We start from the raw sequence: 19,420 nt of genomic DNA on the forward strand, positions 1-19,420 counted from the left end.
AACGTTCTTGCGGGATCCAGCAAAGAATATTTCTTTTTGTACAATGCCTACAATATACTTGTTATATATGCGAGCAAATGGGAGGCTGAATGTCGAACATTCTTCTTCTGGAAACAGTACAGTCCACCGTCTGGTGTATTGTCGTACTGGTGAAGTGCAGCGTGCAAGTGTATGTACATTATCCGATAAAAAATTGTTTACAGCGTTCAAGTAAAAACAAAAAGTAAAAACATTCGTACCGTTGCACTGTTGCACACGTACTGTCCAAAACATACCGTCCATAAAGTACCGTTGCACAGTCAGGAACAAGGTGACGTCACTATAAAAAGTAAGGATTCAATGCATCGCGCTTAGTAAATGCAGGTGCAATACGCTATTTAATGGTTAAATGCGCATTGCTGCTGCTCGGCTACGCCTCATTGAATAGAGCATTGTCCTTTCACCTCATGCGAAATCTCGCAGCATCGCACTCATACCCATTTGCTATATATATGTATGTATGTATAGATAGATATGGACAAATGGTCTATTTGATAAAAATACATTATGGCGGCCAAGCCGAATTGTGATGCATTCATGTACATATAACTTAACATGAATCAAAAATGAAATACAGACTGATTAGTTAAAAGAGCCAACATCCCACTGGAAATTGGATTAGCCCTATTCTTATTTTGCTATTTTTGCAGCAATTCCACAATTTCTTCCAGAATCTTTTAGCACACAGTATTTTTTTATATAGACAATGAATCAGGTGGCAGTTTTGTTGGAGTTTTTATGAACTGATTTTGAAGTTGTTACTATTACTGGCATATATTCTCTCATGTGCGTGAGCCTGAGTCAGCATTGTTCTGATAATGTGAATAATTTATTGAATGATATTTTTCTATCTTGTGTCTTTTACAGATGATGGCAAGATATATCACTGGATTATATCAGAGAGGAGGCTTCTCTTTCAGTAGAGTGCCTCATCATAGTCTCATTTCAAGGCTAAATCTTTGTCTCTCAACCTCACCTGGCAGGTCGTCTGTGCTTCAACCTTGTACATGCACATTAAATATCACTGGCTTGAAAAAGGCTAGAACTTTATCCACATGGAGGTCAAATACAGCTTTGGAATGTACAAGGAAACATGGATTTATCTGTGGGAGATTAATCCATACATCTGAGAAGAGGCTAGCACCTCCTGTTGCTGTCTGGTTGGCTCTTAAAACATTAGCCAAGACTGCTGCCATTGTTACTGGAAGGTACACAGTATTATATGAACAAATGATTTGGGCACTGCAGTTGTTGGTATTATTGTATGGTGCATAATAACCCATGCAATAAATCTTACTTGAATCAATCACTGAGCATTATGCATTATACCTCTTTTTAAAGTCAAACAGATTTCTTTTGTCCCAAGGCAAAGTAGCATGTACAATTCTTTTGTTTTGCTTGCCTTTTTTTATTCATAACTGTCCCAAAATCATGAGCCCTGACTGTGTAAAATATATTATCATTAAGTTCAAACTCTTGATATTATACATTCTATTAGTCAATGCGAAGTATAAATATCCAATTGCTGTTTTTTGTGCCTCTTTTTTGTTTAATTCCCATTTTACTTTGAATATCACAGAACACTTCGGAACAGATGGAGAGATCACCCAAAACACAAACATAAAACAACCAGTGAGAGGATACAAGAGAATAAAACAAAGATCATCGCTGGTATACTAGGAATGATTGGGTTTGGAATTGGTTATTATTACTATCATATAGACTACACACCATTAACTAATAGACCAAGATTTATACTCTTCAACAAGACTCAGTTTGAGAAGATAGTCGATGAGGAATATAAAATGGTATGTATCTAGGAATTCCTTTTGATTATTACACAAAAACGATGATGTAGGGTTAAACACAGTTTCTAATAATAAAAGAATGTCAATATTTTATTTATTTATTTATTTCGGTATAAAAACATTGCACATAGCAGCCTTACGGCTGAATTGTGTACAATTTACAAAGATACAAAACACAAACAATAGTTGATAAAAATATAAGATAATGAAATAAGACATACATAATTAAACTCTGATAGATCTATAATCAATGAATCTATGATTTAACAAATACTAATTAATATTTTATGATATAATTCGAAATGGTTGCTTTGGGATGTCAAATAAATATGCCATCTTTGATATAATTCATGTACCCATTAATGCAAACCAATCACATCTGTTGCAATAATTATATTATATGAAGCCAACTTGTCTGCGTGTGTTATACGGCCATTTTTTCGGTGCAAGTATAGGATTTTGGGATACAAAATTTAAGGTAATATAATTCATAATTTTTTATTGTAAATAAAAATATCGACAAAACACCGATGAATTGCATTGGCAAACATAATAACGACTAGCGAGATATCCCGCTTGAAATGCATAAAAGGGGGAAAATCTGTGTCCAAGAACATTAAGATTTCTCGTTTGAGCATAATTAATATGTGTGGCTCAAAGCTCTGAATCCACTCTGTACAGTGTTTAAGAAATTATATGGTTTCGTGAAAAATGGACCTGTAGTCTTGTTGAAATCAAATGAGTTCTAGTTCTTGAATTCTTACTTGTCAAAAATAAACAAGCAACTTGCTTTCGTATAGTTGCATCACTTTACATAAATCGTGACTGGCATGCTTCGTTTATTATACTGTTAGTTGATAATCTATCATAGTTGATAAGCAATCATTTGCAGTACTGTTTTAAAAGCACACAGTGTTTTTTTTCTCTCTTATTCTTCTAGCATTGTGAGACATATAAGGATAGTTTTGTACCAACGAACCATAAGATCTATGGTGTAATCTCTGGGATAATTATGCAGCTGATTAAAGGAAACCAAGACGTAGCTCAGATACGCAACCAGACCTGGACCATTCATGTCATTGACAAGAATATCAAGAACGCATTTGTTCTCCCAGTGAGTATTTTGATGTGATTTACATGTCAGACTGATTTAATCATTGGCCCATATTCCGAAGTCTGGTTTAATTTAGGCCATGGTCTAATTCTGTGCTAAAATTATGGGAAGCCAACATTTTAAAAAATATCAACATTGAATATATATGTTTATTGTGCTTTTCTCATTATGTTATCGTGGTAAAAACTAATTCACTGATTATTCTCAGACAATTATGGATATTCTGAGTGACAAAAGAGCGGATAAAACGTTCTGTACAGTTTGTGTCTCAGTTGGCAATCCATAGTTAAAGTGATTGGTTAATATTGGTTTGACTTTTAAAAAATCTGAGCTAGAAGGTCACACTTGTCACCTGTGTCTGTGATATGTTCCAAAAATGAAGCCCAGAAAAAATTGCGTTCGAAAATGATTATTTAGTGCTTCAAAAATTGAAAGATAAAGTGACCGGAAACACCGTCTTAATTTCATCCCATACACTTATGTGTACTATTTAGGTGTCTATAAGACGCCTGTTTACAAAATCGAGGTTTGCCTTGTAGTTTTGGCTTTTCATTCTCAATAATGGTTGTTTTCAGGGTTTATTAGTTCTAATACATGCACTTGTACACATGTTTCATCTTGGTTTGAGAATTTTTTAAATCAGCTGCTCACAAAATTAAACAATACCTTTAAACCACAACTTTAGACTTGAGTTTAAATTAAACCCAAGTTCGGAATATGGGCAATGTATCTTTCTTTTGAAAGGACAATTGTAGTTGAGCGTTGTGGCCCAGTGGACTAGTCTTCTGACTTTGAAACAGAGGGTCGTGGGTTTGAATCCCAGCCATGGCGTAATTTCCTTCAGCAAGAAATTTGTCCACATTGTGCTGCACGTGAACAAGGTGAGGTGAATGGCTGGGATTCGAACCTACGACCCTCTGTTTCAAAGTCCGGAGACTAATCCGCTGGGCCACAACGCTCCACTACAAGGTATTGTCCTTTTAAAAGAAAGATACATTGCCAATATTCTGAACTTGAGTTTAATCTAAACTCTAGTCTTTAGTTGTATCTATTTTTTCTACTTTCAGGTGGGCTTATGCTCTGCTCAGGTACCATGAATTGTACTATTTTCCTTATCCAACTTTATTTTAATCCAACAATGCTTCTGAGGCTTTGCCTGTTCATTGATCAAATACAAATTATTGATCATTTGCTTTCAGTTTTGCATTTCGCTTTCAGTTTTGCATTATTGCAAGCAATTTACTTCACAATATCTCTTGGATTCCATTAAAATTACAGATCTGTCACATTCATGCTTGTATATAGTCGCTTAAAATTTGCGACCCCAACTTTCAGCTATGACATGTTTTTTTGGCAAAATTGAAGTAAAATCTTCAAACAAGTCATCATTTCCATTTCAAATATTTAATTAATAGCATTTCTCTTATTTTTCCACAGAATGGTCATATATTTGTATTTACTGGGATTCTACAAGCTACTGATAACATAGAGCAACTAGGGACAGTGCTGGCTCATGAAATGGCACATGTTGTTCTTAATCATTCAGTAAGTACAAATTATTATTTATCAGTGGCGTATAAATAGGGTGGGGATGGGCTTCGGGAGCCATTTTGAATATTGCGATCACTAATGCTATGGAGATAGCAAATTGGCAATGCGACAAAGATGTGTGATGTCACTTGTGAACAACTCTCCCCATTACTTTAGTATATATTTCACTTGATTTGCTTCTTTTATCACATCTATCCATAGATCATGTGTTCTTTCTACATGAGGGCATGTATTACATATTTTTTAAGAATACATCATGGATAAAGAGTTTGTATCATCATTAGAAAAAGCAAAAAGAGACATTTTGAGGGTATTTTATAGTCCACCAAAGGGAAAGTTGTTCATCAGTGACATCACACATCCTTGTCGCATTGCCAATGGGAGGATCTCCATAGCATTAGTGATTGCAATATTCAAATGCTCATAACTTTCTCATTATTTGTCCAATTTTTCTCAAACTTTCTTTGTTCTTATTCTTTGATTTTTCTGTTTCTACACAAGTCTATTTGTTCCAAAGGTTTCATTCCCTTTTAAGTTTTGGTATATCCCAACAAAAGTGCGTGTCACTTTTCCATTTTATTACAAGAACATATTATTACATGTGCCCCAAAATGTTTGTGGTGTGAAGGATGTAAACTGAAATGTGTTTTATTGCATAAATTTACAGAATTTACATAAAAATTTAATCGGGTGCATGATCAAAATAGAATATCAGTGTCTTTTTGTCTTGTTTGCATAAAAAACTTTCTTAAGCCCGGAATGGACTGAAAATTTCAGGATATAATCTTTGTAGATTTCTAGTATCAAATTACTAGATATGTAAAGTAACTAATTAGATGCTCATAAAGCTATTTAAATGAAAGTAAAAACATTGCTGAAAGAGAGCGTTCGATTCAAATGTAAGTCCTAACGGCTTGAAAGTGTCATATTTAAATTCTAAATGTAAAAATGATTGAAATTATCCATTCAGTAACTAGTAATACATTTTTATAATATTGTAATGTTCGATAAAACCCAAGTATAGTTACGTTGTTGACCCATTCCCCCAAAATTAAGACAGGCTTTTTTTTTCAACTATACATATATTATGATTTTTCAAATTATAGACATTATCAGTAAAAATGCAGGATTATTGATGAAATTATTAAATTGTGATATTTCAGGCAGAGATGGCAAGTTTCTTTGAGTTCTTTGATCTCTTCATGATTGTTGTATTGACGGTTCTCTGGGCTTTCCTTCCGAACGATGGTATTGCATTGGTGGCTACATGGTTTAAACAGAAGGTGGTGGAGGTAAGTAGGAGATGTCATGATGATGATGGTGGTGGTGGTGGTGATGATGTGATTATGTTGATGGAGATGACTTTGGTAATGATTGTGATACAGGATTTAGAAATGAAGATAATGATGAGGTGATGATGGATATTAAAAGAGACAATAGTAATGGCGGTGTGATAATGATGGTATGATGATGACAATAAGTTATGATAATGGTGATGGTGATGATGGTGTTGGTGATGATGTGATGATTATGATGGAGATGACTTTGGTAATACTAATAATAATAATAATAATAATAAACAGTTCTTGTACAGCGCATATCACAATTATGAATAATGTCTCTATGCGCTTCTAAAGGACTTGGATATTATTACCCCAGCTGTAATGCTTGTGATACAGGATTTAGAAATGAGGGTAATGATTAGGTGATGAGGGATCAAGAGATCATAATAATGGTGGTGGTGATGGTGATATGATGATTATGATTGTGAAGATGATGATGGTGACAATGATGATGATGGTGGTGACGATAATGATGGTGATGATGGATATTAAAAGAGATGATAGTAATGGCAGTGTGATAATGATGGTATGATGATGCTGCTGATAATGATGATGATGATGACAATAAGTTATGATAACGATGATGGTGATGATGATGATGTGACGATTATGATGGAGATGAACTTGGTAATGATTATGATACAGGATTTAGAAATGAGGATAATGATTAGGTGAAGAGGGATGAAGAAGTCATAATAATGGTGGTGGTAGTGATGGTGATGTGATGAATCATGATTATGATTGTGAGGATGATGGTGATGATGATGAAAATAAGTTACGATAACGATGATGGTGATGATGATGATGGTGATAATGTGAAGATTATGATGGAGATGAACTTGGTAATGATTATGATACAGGATTTAGAAATGAGAATGATTACATGTAGGTGATGAACGATAAAGAGATCATAATGGTGGTGGTGGTGATGGTGATATGAATCATGATTATGATTGTGAGGATGATGATGATGGTGACGATGATGATGGTGGTGGTGGTGACGGTATGATGATGAGATGATGGTGGTGGTGGTGACGGTAATGATGATAATGATGGAGATGATATTGGTGGTGACGGTAATGATGATGAGATGGTGATGGTGGTGGTAAAGATGATGATGATGGTGGTGGTGACGGTAATGATGATGATGATGGTGGTGGTGACGGTAATGATGGTGATGAAATGGTTGGTGGTGGTGACGGTAATGATGATGATGGTGGTGGTGACGGTGATAATGATGAGATGATTATTATGATGATGGAAATGGATGGTGGTGGTGACGGTAATGAGGATGATGATAGGGTGATGATGGACTTTATGATGTGATGATCATGAGGTGGTGGTGATGATGATGGTGATGACAATGAAAATAATGACAGTGATTGTGATGATGATAAATGATGATGGGACTATGATGATTATGATAATGACGAAAATAGATGATGATGATGATTTTAATGATGATGTTGCTGGTGATCCCCAGTCTTTAAGGCCCTAGCTCTAAAGTAACACATGTTAATTTTATACACTTTGTGCCCTCTTTCAGTTGTTACTGCATATGCCTTACAGTAGAAGTCTTGAGATTGAGGCTGATGAAGTGGGCTTGATGCTTGCAGCCAAGGTAAAGTATTGCACAGAACTACTGTATTTACACTTGGTTTTGGAGAGGATGATTGAATATTCGTACAGTATCAGCCTCGTGGCAGATTGAATATTTGCAGAAGGGTATCAAATTTTTTAAATGTATCTCAGTTGGAATTGGATCTGACATGTGATTTTTTGTAGTACTCACATCATTACATAATTTAAATGGAATTTTAGTTTTGGCATGAGTATAATCACCCACAAGTGACTTTGCCAATTGCCTTGGGCATATTTCCATTAGTAAGGCACCTTACATGTATATAGGTGATCTTGTAAGCACTTTGAAAATGATGATCAAAGACTTTGTAGCCTAATAAGAATTCCTGTTTTCTTTGCTAGAGCTGTATTGATGTACGAGAGTGCAAAGCATTCTGGGAAGCGATGGATGTAGCTCAGATCTCAACTGGAGAACCTGAACCTCTAGAGTTCCTCAGTACGCATCCATCCCATCAAAGAAGAGCTGACTATATAGAATCATTATTACCAAAGGTAAGTCCTATAGTTCCTCAGTATGCATCCATACCATCAAAGAAGAGCTGACTATATAGAATCATTATTACCAAAGGTAAGTCCTAGAGTTCCTCAGTATGCATCCATCCCATCAAAGAAGAACTGACTATATAGAATCATTACCAAAGGTAAGTCATAGAGATCCTCAGTACGCATCCATCCCATCAAAGAAGAGCTGACTATAGAATCATTATTACCAAAGGTAAAAGTTGTAGAGTTCCTCAGTACGCATCCATCCCTTTAAAGGGGAAGTTCACCCTGAAGAAAACTTTGTTGTGAAAATAGCAGAAAAAATAGTAAAAAATATTGGTGAAGGTTTGAGGAAAATCCGTTAAAGAGTAAGAAAGTTATTAGAGTTCAAAATTTTGGATTTGTGACGTCATAAACGAGCAGCTGCCCCATGTGTTATGTAATATAAAATGTATGAATTTCAAATTTTGTATGGTTCCTGATGACTTAATTTTGTTTTCTTTTCATGATCGGGTATGAAATGATATGTCTATTCATAAACAAAAGTTACAGTGAAAACCATTTTCGATTTTCTGAGAAAATGACATTTCATTGATTTTTTACCATTCGCTATGTAGGAATGCTGCTCGCATATGACGTCACAAATCAAATAATTGAAATTCTAATAACTTTTTAATTATTTGAATTTTTCTCAAACCTTCGGCAATATTTTTTATTATTTTTTCTGCTATTTTTGCAATAAACTTTTTGTCAGGGTGAACTTCCCCTTTAATGAAGAGCTGACTATACACATGTAGAATTACCAAAGGTAAGTCCTAGAGTTCCTCGGTACGCACCCATCTCATCAAAGAAGAACTGACTATATAGAATCACTGATACCAAAGGTACATGTAGGTGCTCCTCAGTATGTACCCATCTCATCAAAGAAGCATGTATGCTTCGGATTGCTAAAATGCAAAAAGTTTCTATGAGAGGAGGGTGAGGTTGGCAGAACATTATCTGCAAATCCTCTCACTGGGGGCCTTAACAGGGTACAAGAAGAAGAGGGAGAAATCAGTCCACTTCCGTTTTCTGAAGAAATAATATTTTTTCTTCAACACTAATGACATAATCTCTTTTGGCAAGACTTTGTTCTAACTCTGCCACACTTGACCCAGGTGCGGTAGATGGGTATTAACCAGTAGGAATGTTTCCTTTCAATAGTTTGAATGCTAAAGTGTATAACTGGCAGCAATGCCAAACCTGGGGGTAGTAATTCTTGGGCACTATTTACATTGTTTGTGACAGACTGAGCATTTTATACGAACCAGCTATTGCACTTGTCTATCAGAGACAAAGTAAATAGAATCTCTGGTTTTGACTATTAAGAAACATGATTTCTCATGAGTCGGGTTATGTATTATCGCCATTAAACGACATAGCTGTATGTTCTCTTGAAAGCTTACTACCATGTGTATCATCAGACATTTTTCGAAAACTGCCAAACATGGACTTTATTTAATATACTTTTTACTCATAATTTCAGCAGGTCACTTCCTGTGGTTCTTAAATTCATTCATGGCAGCATTGTGAAAGTCCCTGATTCTCTTTTCTTCATCTATTTACCGTACATATTAAAGTGCGTCTTATTGTCACCTTGTTGCTACAGGCCATCAGAGTTAGACAGTACTGCAACTGCCCTGAACTGCCTCAAAGAATCCCTACCCAAAGAGCTGTCGTCCAAAAGTCGATTCCTGCGCTTCCTGCAGCATGAAGTAGGTGTGTCTTTGAAAAGTACTCTCACTGTAGTGGAGCTAGACAACAGAGCGAACAGAAAAGAAAAACTCACAAATCATCTGAAATCTTAGATGCCGTCCATTGTGGCTGAGTGTGGTCCCTGCTTCAGGACAATTACCCCAGGAGGACATCTTGTCATCTTACATTCATGTGGTTCCTCTATCAAAAATCCCCTGGAGGAATTGCTGTAGGACAAGAGCTCTAAGGTGGACCTGGAAGACTTTCCAGAGGACAGGGCCATTTGGTAGAAGAATAAACCTCATTGTGATTTTTATACTGCTGGGCACATTTGGAATTTGGAGTTACACTATTGCAAGGACATTAGGACAACACCCATGTCAATGTCTGAAATACTCAGCGTTAACCAAAGTTCTATCATGAAATGTTCCTGTGTGAATTGTACATGTATATTAGGTAAGTGATAACTTTCATTCTTCAAAATCTCAGAACTAACTTCCTGTTTTCATTACAAAAGAGGCAGAGAGAAATAGAGCTGAGGGTATTTCCTTCCAAAATATAAGTATATAGTCCCTGTAACAGCCTCCATTAATTGCTATTTGTCTCAGAGTAATTTGAATTAAAGTGAATTTTAATTTGTATTAAGATTAAGAACAACATCACACAAAAGTTGAAAATTATGTACATGTTATTGTCAAATGCATACATGTGCATGCAGACATATTTAGACATTAGTTACAAAGTACTGTTACAAGAAAAATAAATGATAAAACCCTGACAACTGTGCACGTACAGTAATATGTATTGACATTGAACAATAAATAGAATTTGGTTGACTCCTTTTTAATGATGTATAGAAAAACTTTGCGTTGAAAAATAGTAGATTTTAATAGTGATAAGGGATGTAGACCGTACAAAAAACTGAAATTTTTGCAATTTAAAAGAATAAAAACAGAATAGCCCCATACAGAAATCATCCTCTCCCCATGCTTCTTACTGTCCGGTTAATAAAAAAGTGTGTTTGAATGAGTGGTTCTGATTACATTGCAAAGTCAATGTGACATTTGTAATTGAGAGAAGAAACGCCCTCTATAGCTTTAAAGTTGTTAGTTTTTCAAACCATTTTGAAAGGGACATTAAGGGGGGGGGAGATGTTTTATAAAGTTGTTTGTAAAGTTACACATGGCTTTGTGAATGATTGCATTAAAGCCATGTCTACATGTAACTTTACAAACAACTTTTCTTTTCTCAGCACATAAAAAATTAATTGTTTTTAGAATCTTATGAAAATGTCCTTCCTAGAAAGAAGATACAGGAGGATTTGTATGTGCTTAAATGATTATGTAGAAAGGTTTCAAAATTGAAGTTAAACTATGTATGTAAATTTCAGGTACTGTACATTGTACTAATTCATTAAAACTCAATGAACTTCTTCAAGAAACAATTTTTCAAAATTATCCTTTTGAATTAACCATACAAGGAATATTTTTATATGAAGGGCAATATACATGTCCATGTTGATACCATCTTGTCTTGCTTCAATATCTCCCAGGGAGTGGGAAAAAGTGCAAACTTTGTGTGAGCAAGAGCTTATTTGATAATTGATGTAAATTATTAAAAGGCAACTGATGTTGAATTAATATCTATGCAGAATTATGAGACTTTGTGATCACAATGCTTAAATTAATTGACTGATATCATATTTTATATTTAAAAAAAATCTACTTTTACTGTTTACATGTACCTTTTTTAATTGTAAATTGCAAAGATTTTTAACTTTTGATGTGCTCTAGAATTTTGATTTACAATACATGTAGTCATGTTGAAATCTGTGATCAAGTAAATATTGTTTCTGAAAACTTTTCTCTATAAATGAGTCATGTTTTTGGACACATTACAATCATGGGTGGTGTGAAATAAAAAACAGAAAATGCAACTGTATCAAGCCATTTTAGTTGATATCAAATGTATTCTCAATGAGAGATGAAAATTCAGTCTTTCTGTGTGTCTAACTCATACTAACTACATTTGCAAGTCAAGAGTGGAGAATGTGCATTATTAGTACATTAATGAATCAAGACATTACTCTGCAGACCACAAAGGAGACATTTGGTGTAACAGTAGATGGTTGATATCATCACTGGAATGACATAAAAATCTAGGCTTTAGTTATAGAGATGTTTGTCTACACTCTAAAAACGAAGAGCTAATTTAGCTCTTAAAGAGCGTGTCTAGTGTCTGCACTTCAGAGTGCTGATTTGTCTAGCTCTAATTGGAACAAGAAAAGTCAGCACTCCGAAGTGCAGTCACTATACATGCTCTTTAGGAGCTAAATTAGCTCTTCGTTTTTAGAGTGTATGTAGGATTATTTTATTCCAAGAGATGTCCTTTTTCATGTTTTGATGTTTTTTTTAATGCATAAATCTATGTTTTATGCAACCGGGGGGGGGGGGGCACTCACATATATTGGTGGTACAGTGACGTGCTGCTTTGATGACCCCCTATTTCAGACCTAATTTTCAGTTTTCTAGATACTCGAAATGACAAAAGTTCAGTTCAGAAGCCGCCCAGCCCTGCTCGCAAGACCCCCGTTCCGAGACATCTCAGTTCCCCAGCCCTGCCAAAAACATGTTGTGTCAAGCGAGAGCACCGCATGCAGGGTGACCCAGGGTGACCAGACGTCCCGTATTTCCCGGGATTGTCCCGTATTTTGCTTCTTTGTCCCGGCGTCCCGACAAACCCTCCCCGGGACGCCTAATTGTCCCGTATTTCAGAATATTGAACAAAATGTATTTAAAAGTGACGAATTTTCAAAATAACCAACAGATGACGAAGCAGAGACAACAATAAAATCGAAATAAACTTTTGCAAGTTCTGCGGTGATTTTCTTGCTAACCCAATACATCGCAAACGAACTGGCCTCCTGCCAATGTGTGGCAAGCTAGTACTAGCTAGGCATGTAGGATCGGAGCAGATTCTCTCCACCCAACATGCCAAAATAATCACAAAATCGGCGGGAAATTTGTATAATTATATTATGGGTTCTCAGATTCCTCTTTCTTTATTTTCTATCATTCTTCATCCTTCTATCCTTCCTGCTTGCCTGTTTTTGTTCCATATTTATTTCCTATCTGACCCTTTCTCTCTCTGTGTTCATTTTTCTTTCTTTCCTCCTTTTATTACCCGTCTTCTTTATCAAATTTCCCTTTTTATTTCCTTCATTCTTTCTTTCTTTAAACTTTTTTCTTCTCCCCCTCCCTTCCTCTCCTTTTTCTTTTATATAATACAACATGATATATTATTCATAAATGTAACATTTCTTTCCTCATTTCAACAATAAGGAAACCACAACGTATTATAACTAGGCAAATCTAATTACCGATACGGAACCTGCATGAGGATATTGACGACAATTCAGTGAATGGAATCAAAACAGAATATATACTTGTATATTTATAACAAAATCGAAAGAAAATAATCATAAAGGGATCATGTGAAGATACGGTATCGGGTGTAGGATTTTAATAATATAGTGTTATAAATATTATGTCAGTCAAATTGATTTTAAAAAAAGTCAATCTATTGTTCATCTAACAGTACCGGCATGTATATTGCAATGCAGATTTGATCTCTGCAGCTTTGATTGTAGGCCATATACACTGTTAAAAAAACCCTGATTTTACAGAAAAAAGAAAGAAGATTTTGCAAAAAGCGATATCAGAATCTTTCTGTAAATTCATAAAACAGGAATTTTCTGCAATTTTACAGTTACTGTTTAAAAAGGGGAAAGGGTGTTTTATTGAAGGAAATTTGTAAGTGAGGTTCCATATACACCAAATACCAATTTGCTATAAGATTACGCTATCTGGTAAGATTACAGGTGTTCTCGAGACTCTGCTGCAGGAACTTCATTTATTTGAGTGTAGGTCATATTTGCTTAGAATAACATTTCATTTGATTAGTGATTCATGCCAAAAAAAATATTTATCAAAATGCTATTTGTTGTGTAATGAAAAAATATATTATGCGAATGCTATGAATGCAGAAGAAAAGAATACATTAAATCAAATATATTGATTATTCTGACCTGATGTTGCCATTAGTCTGCCTCTACACTGCCAAAACTCTGGTGTTGATTTAACACCAGCCGGGAATCTATATATGTCCATACCAGGGAAGTGTTAAACAACACCAGTTTCGTTTTGGTCTAACACCAGATATGTGTTTATAATTACAGTCAACACCAATTAGCATTAAAACAGCATCGCTTTGATTCCAAACTGGTGATGTTTCAATACTTCTCTGGTGTGATTCCGGGCTGGTGTTAAATCAACACCGGAGTTTTTGCAGTGTAACTCCACGATTGGTCTATTTCATTCTGAGGATGGATTGATATGGTTCGAATAATCTTTAGTGAAGAACAAATGTGTTCTTCATATTCACTTGTAAACATATTATGGTTAGGAGGCGCGATTGCGATATCTCAGTCGGTATATAGAGCGGGGGTTCGGATTCCGGTGACCCTTTTTATTTCCTTCATTGTTTCTTTCTTTAAACTTTTTTCTTCTCCCCCTCCCTTCCTCTCCTTTTTCTTTTAATTCTTTCTGTTCTTCCATTATGTTTTCACTCCCTCCTCACTTCATTCTTCCTCCCTCTCTTTCCTCCTTTCTTTCTTTCTTTCTTTCATTCTTTATTTTATTTTTCCTTCTCATTCTTTCCCTTACTCTTTCTCCCCCCTCCCTTAATTCCTTCCTTCCCTCCTCCCTTACTGTTTTCCTTCTTTCTTTGTTTGCTTCTTTCTTTCAAAGAATGAAGGAAACAATTTTCTTTCCATCATTCTTTCTTTCCTCCTCCTTTTTCTTATTTTTTTTCTTTCTCTCCTTTATTTTGTCTTTAACACATGTATTTTTCTTCCATTCCTTTCTTTCTTTATTCAATTCAAAGAATGACGGAAACTTTTTTCTCTCTTTTATTCTTTCTTTCATCCTTTTATTCTAATTTTCTTTATATTCTTTTTTTTTATTTTTTCCTTCATTTTCCATTTAATTTTTTCTTTCTTCTTTTCAATATATCTCTTTTCTTTCGTCTTTTCTTTCTCTCCTTCATTCTTTCGTTCACGGCCTCGATCCTTTCCAATTCTTTATAATTGTTCACAGGTGTAACACTGTGTAGCCTTCTTTGTTGATCTTTTTTGTCGATTGTCCCGTATTTCATTTTGTGAAATCTGGTCACCCTGGGGTGACCAGACGTCCCGTATTTCCCGGGATTGTCCCGTATTTTGCTTCTTTGTCCCGGCGTCCCGACAAACCCTTCCCGGGACGCCTATTTGTCCCGTATTTCAGAATATTGAACAAAATGTATTTAAAAGTGACGAATTTTCATCAAAATAACCAACAGATGACGAAGCAGAGACAACAATAAAATCGATTTGCAAGTTCTACGGTGATTTTCTTGCTAACCCAATACATCGTAAACTAACTGGCCTCCTGCCATTGTGTGGCAGGCTACTAGCTAGGCATGTAGGATCTGAGCAGATTCTCTCCACCAAACATGCCAAAATAATCACAAAATCGGCGGTAAATTTGTATGACTACATTATGGGTTCTCAGATTACTGATTTGGAGATGTAATCTCGGAGGAACAAGTTATTGAGTTTTCATAACTAGATCTAGTTGTTTCAGCTTTCGTTTTGAGTCTTGTTGTGTATGATGCCGCGATGTTTCATCTAATTTTTAAGTAAAAAAAATCTCTTTGAAATTTTATTCATTTCTAAAACATTATTTTTAATTCTAAAATTATATTTGAAAAACACCAAATATCATTATGATTTTTGTTAGATGATTGGATTTTTTTTGCTTGAAGTTTGAACTTTTTTCCTCTTTCTTTCTTTTCTATCCTTCTTTCTTCATCCTTCTATCCTTCCTGCTTGCCCGTTTTTGTTCCATCTATCTTTATTTCCTATTTGTTTTTCCTGATCCTTTCTCTCTCTGTTCATTTTTCTTTCTTTCCCCCTTTTTCTTACCCGTCTTCTTTATCAAATTTCCCTTTTTATATTTTTTCTTTCTTAAAACTTTTTTTTTCTCCTCCCCCCTCCCTTCCTCTCCTTTTTCTTTTAATTCTTTCTCTTCTTCCATTGTGTTTTCATTCCCTCCTCACTTAAATTCTTTCTCCCTCTCTTTCCTCCTTTCTTTCATTCTTCATTTGACTTTTCCTTCTAATTCTTTCCCTTATTCTTTATCTCCCTCCCTCTCTTAATTCCTTCCTTCCTTCCCTCCTCCCTTCTTTCTCTGTTTGCTTCTTTTTTTCAAAGAATGAAGGAAACATTTTTCTTTCCTTCATTCTTTCTTTCCTCCTCATTTTTCTTACTTTTTTTCTTTCTCTCCTTTATGTTGTCTTTCACACATTGTATTCTTCTTCCATTCCTTTCTTTTTCTTTCTTTCTGCATTCAATTCAAAGAATGACGACGGTAACATTTTTCGCTCTTTTATTCTTTCTTTTATTCTAACTTTTTTTTATTTTTTTTTTCATTTTTCCTTCATTTTCCCCTTAATTTTTTCTTTCTTTCTTCTTAATTCATCTCTTTTCTTTCGTCTTTTCTTTCTCTCCTTCATTCTTTCGTTCACCCACCCTTCCAATTCTTTATAATTTTTCACAGGTGTAACCAGTGGCGTAACTAGGGGGGGCATGGGGGGGGGGCACGTGCCCCCCAATCGGCTGGCCAAAAAAAAAAAACGGGGGAAAAAGAGAAAAAGAGGGAGAAAGTGAGAGAAACGTAGTGGGAAGGAAAAATTATTGTTAACAGCGACGTCTTATGTTATATTATAATTATGTTATATTATACATAAAAATAAAAAAGATATCATAACTTTATGAAACATAATTTGCTCAGGGCCTATGTCTTCATTGTGCCTGATGCTCGCATTGTCTGTTTAACGAGATATATAATCCTGTTGTCTAAAACACCCCGTTTTCAATTCAATATACACCAAATATATTTCCTCGCACTTCGAATTATTATTGTTTTATGCAGTGACATATCATTTTAATGCTTTATGTGTTTGGATGCATATAATTCTAAAAAAAATAAGCAAGCGCTTGGTACTCGCATTAGATTACTATGGTCGCATTAGATTACTATGGTGAGATATGTATACTCTTTATAATAGATTCCTACAATATAGTCATTAAAATGTCCGTTTGGGCCAGGGTAATAAAGCCAGGGTAATAATATCCAAGTCCTTTGGAAGCGCATAGAGACGTTATTTATAATGTGTTATGCGCTATACAAGAATTGTCTATTATTATTATTATTATATATACAAAAATTTCAGCTCGCGCTTCGCGCTCGCATTATGTGATCAGTAACATACATATTCGTTTAATGACACTGTCCTTAAAATGTCTCTATAGGTCAGTATACCTAGCAACTGAGCGCGCTTCGCGCGCTCACTAGGTGAATCAAAATTTTTGCTGGTGCCCCCCCCCCCAATGCCGTGACTCACGGTACGCCACTGGGTGTAACACTGTGTAGCCTTCTTTGTTGATCTTTTTTGTCGGATTGTCCCGTATTTCATTTTGTGAAATCTGGTCACCCTGACCGCATGTGAGACATGAAGTGCGGCTGATCGCAACTCCCTCTGTATAGCTAGTTGCCTCTCCATGCATGGCTAGCACATGCGCAGTGCTAGCGTGCACCGTACCTACATGTACAGTGCTGCGATCCTGTTCCATAGGTTTTTCACACCGCCCGGTATATATTTAGTTCCAAAGACCCTGTACTTTACCCTTGTACATGTAGTCATTTCCTTTGACCCCCCATTTCAAAGTTTCGTGAGGCACACCTCCATCAAAAAATAATTTGAGTGCCCCCCCCCAGGTATGCCACATGTCATTCAAGAATCTTTAACAAAAAATAAAAGTTATATCGGATTGTCTTTCATGAAGTTTTTAGCTTTGTCTTTTGAGTGGTTTGATGAATTAAATGGGGTGGGGCATGTGGGGAGGGGTCAAGATGTAATGTGCTGGTGAACAAATAACTGTTTACATAAAACTAGTTCGCACTCTCATGGATTGATAATTGTGCCTTGTATTCTGATGGCAAGGATGAAAAAGTAAGTTGACATGTATGTTATTCATAGGTTTTCTTTAATTCAAGTAAAAAAAATGTACAATTTCTTATTTTGGCTTTTGACATGAATTTCAGGTAACACATTAAAGTGATTGGTTAACATTGGTTTGACTTTAAAAAAATCTGAGCTGGAAGGTCACACTTGTCACCTGTGTCTGTGATATGTTACAAAAATGAAGCCCAGAAAAAATTGTGTTCGAAAATAATTATTTAGTACTTCAAAAATTGAAATACATGTATAAAGTGACCGGAAACACATTAATTTCATCCCATACACTTATGTGTACTATTTAGGTGTCTATAAGACGCCTATTTACAAAATCGGGGTTTGCCTTGTAGTTTTAGCTTTTCATTCTCAATAATGGTTGTTTTCAGGGTTTATTAGTTCTAATACATGCACTTGTACACATGTTTCATCTTGGTTTGAGAATTTTTTAAATCAGCTGCTCACAAAGTTAAACAATACCTTAAGGTCACAAGTCATTTGAAGTTATTTTTTATGATAAAAAAAATCATAGGATATTAGAAGTTGCATACTGTTTCACAAAACTTCTGGACATAATAAAAAAGATTGTTGAAGTACACATGTATGAAAACAAAATATTTTCATATTCCATGAAGAATACGTGCGGTACAGCCATTGGCTCTTCTCGCACATCGTTCACTATTCGGCCCTGCATGCACGCGCTTTAATACTTGAATTAATAGTATGATAAGATACCAGTGGACATTTCTTTTACTCTGATGGATTAGTGCTCTGTTGCATAAAAGTTAAATGGTAACTTTGCCATCCAGTTGTGACATTTATAATTTTGACTAGCTGTCGAGTATTGTTGCCATGGTTTCTTTACGGTTGATTGGGAAAGAAATCTCCAACATTTATGCAATGAATAGGGCCCTGAGTTCAAAATTTTAGTTTTGTTTTTTTATTAGCTTAGCATGAGCAGCGAGATCTCTTTTATTCTCTAAAAAGTTACCATAGAGTAGGCATAGGGTGTGGTTTATTGTCAGCACTGGCTAAATTTTCAACCTTGACAATTTACAAGTAAGTTAAATCTTTGGTTTAGCCGAGGAGTCATGGTCTCTGACTGTTGTTGTAGCAAATGTTAGACAATGACAACTTATCAGTTTTGACAAGCTTCATAAAATTGTGCCAAGTATAATCAAACGGTTTCCGGGTGATTATAATTTTTGCCTTTAACTTAGTTCTGAACTTGGATCATACCTACAGGTACATGTACAGATCATGAAACCACTGTTGTACTAAATGACCCATCATGCTTTTATGATTTACAATTAGCAATGATATTCTGTCTCCTAAAAATACTACCGGTAATCCAACAAATTGTTTTAAATCCTTTAAAGATAAATTCCCGTTTTGATAACGATCTCGAAATGACTTTTTGCAGAATCTAATATACATGTAATGACCACCCAAGTGTCTGTTTGTATGAATAAAAAATATGTGCCAAAGGATTCTGGAAGAAATTGTGTAATTGCTGAGAAATAAGCAAAATAAATGCGGATTCGGTCACTTCCATCGGGTCTTTATTCCAGCAATAATAATACACTGTCCCA

The 19,420-nt window shown here is 35.3% G+C and overlaps 1 protein-coding gene across 1 annotated transcript; it reads left to right on the forward strand.

Moving 5' to 3' along the window:
• Window positions 1-625: 625 nt before the first annotated feature.
• On the forward strand, window positions 626-10,270 carry LOC121423911 (metalloendopeptidase OMA1, mitochondrial-like). The gene is made up of 8 exons (XM_041619459.1): window positions 626-1,247; window positions 1,619-1,847; window positions 2,788-2,961; window positions 4,399-4,506; window positions 5,676-5,804; window positions 7,402-7,476; window positions 7,839-7,988; window positions 9,628-10,270. The coding sequence occupies exons 1-8, from the start codon at window positions 907-909 to the stop codon at window positions 9,730-9,732; spliced, it is 1,311 nt and encodes a 436-aa protein (XP_041475393.1). The 5' UTR covers window positions 626-906; the 3' UTR covers window positions 9,733-10,270.
• The last annotated feature ends 9,150 nt before the right edge of the window (window positions 10,271-19,420 follow it).

The sequence above is a fragment of the Lytechinus variegatus genome, chromosome 11, assembly GCF_018143015.1.
Source record: "Lytechinus variegatus isolate NC3 chromosome 11, Lvar_3.0, whole genome shotgun sequence".
Classification (NCBI taxonomy): domain Eukaryota; kingdom Metazoa; phylum Echinodermata; class Echinoidea; order Temnopleuroida; family Toxopneustidae; genus Lytechinus; species Lytechinus variegatus.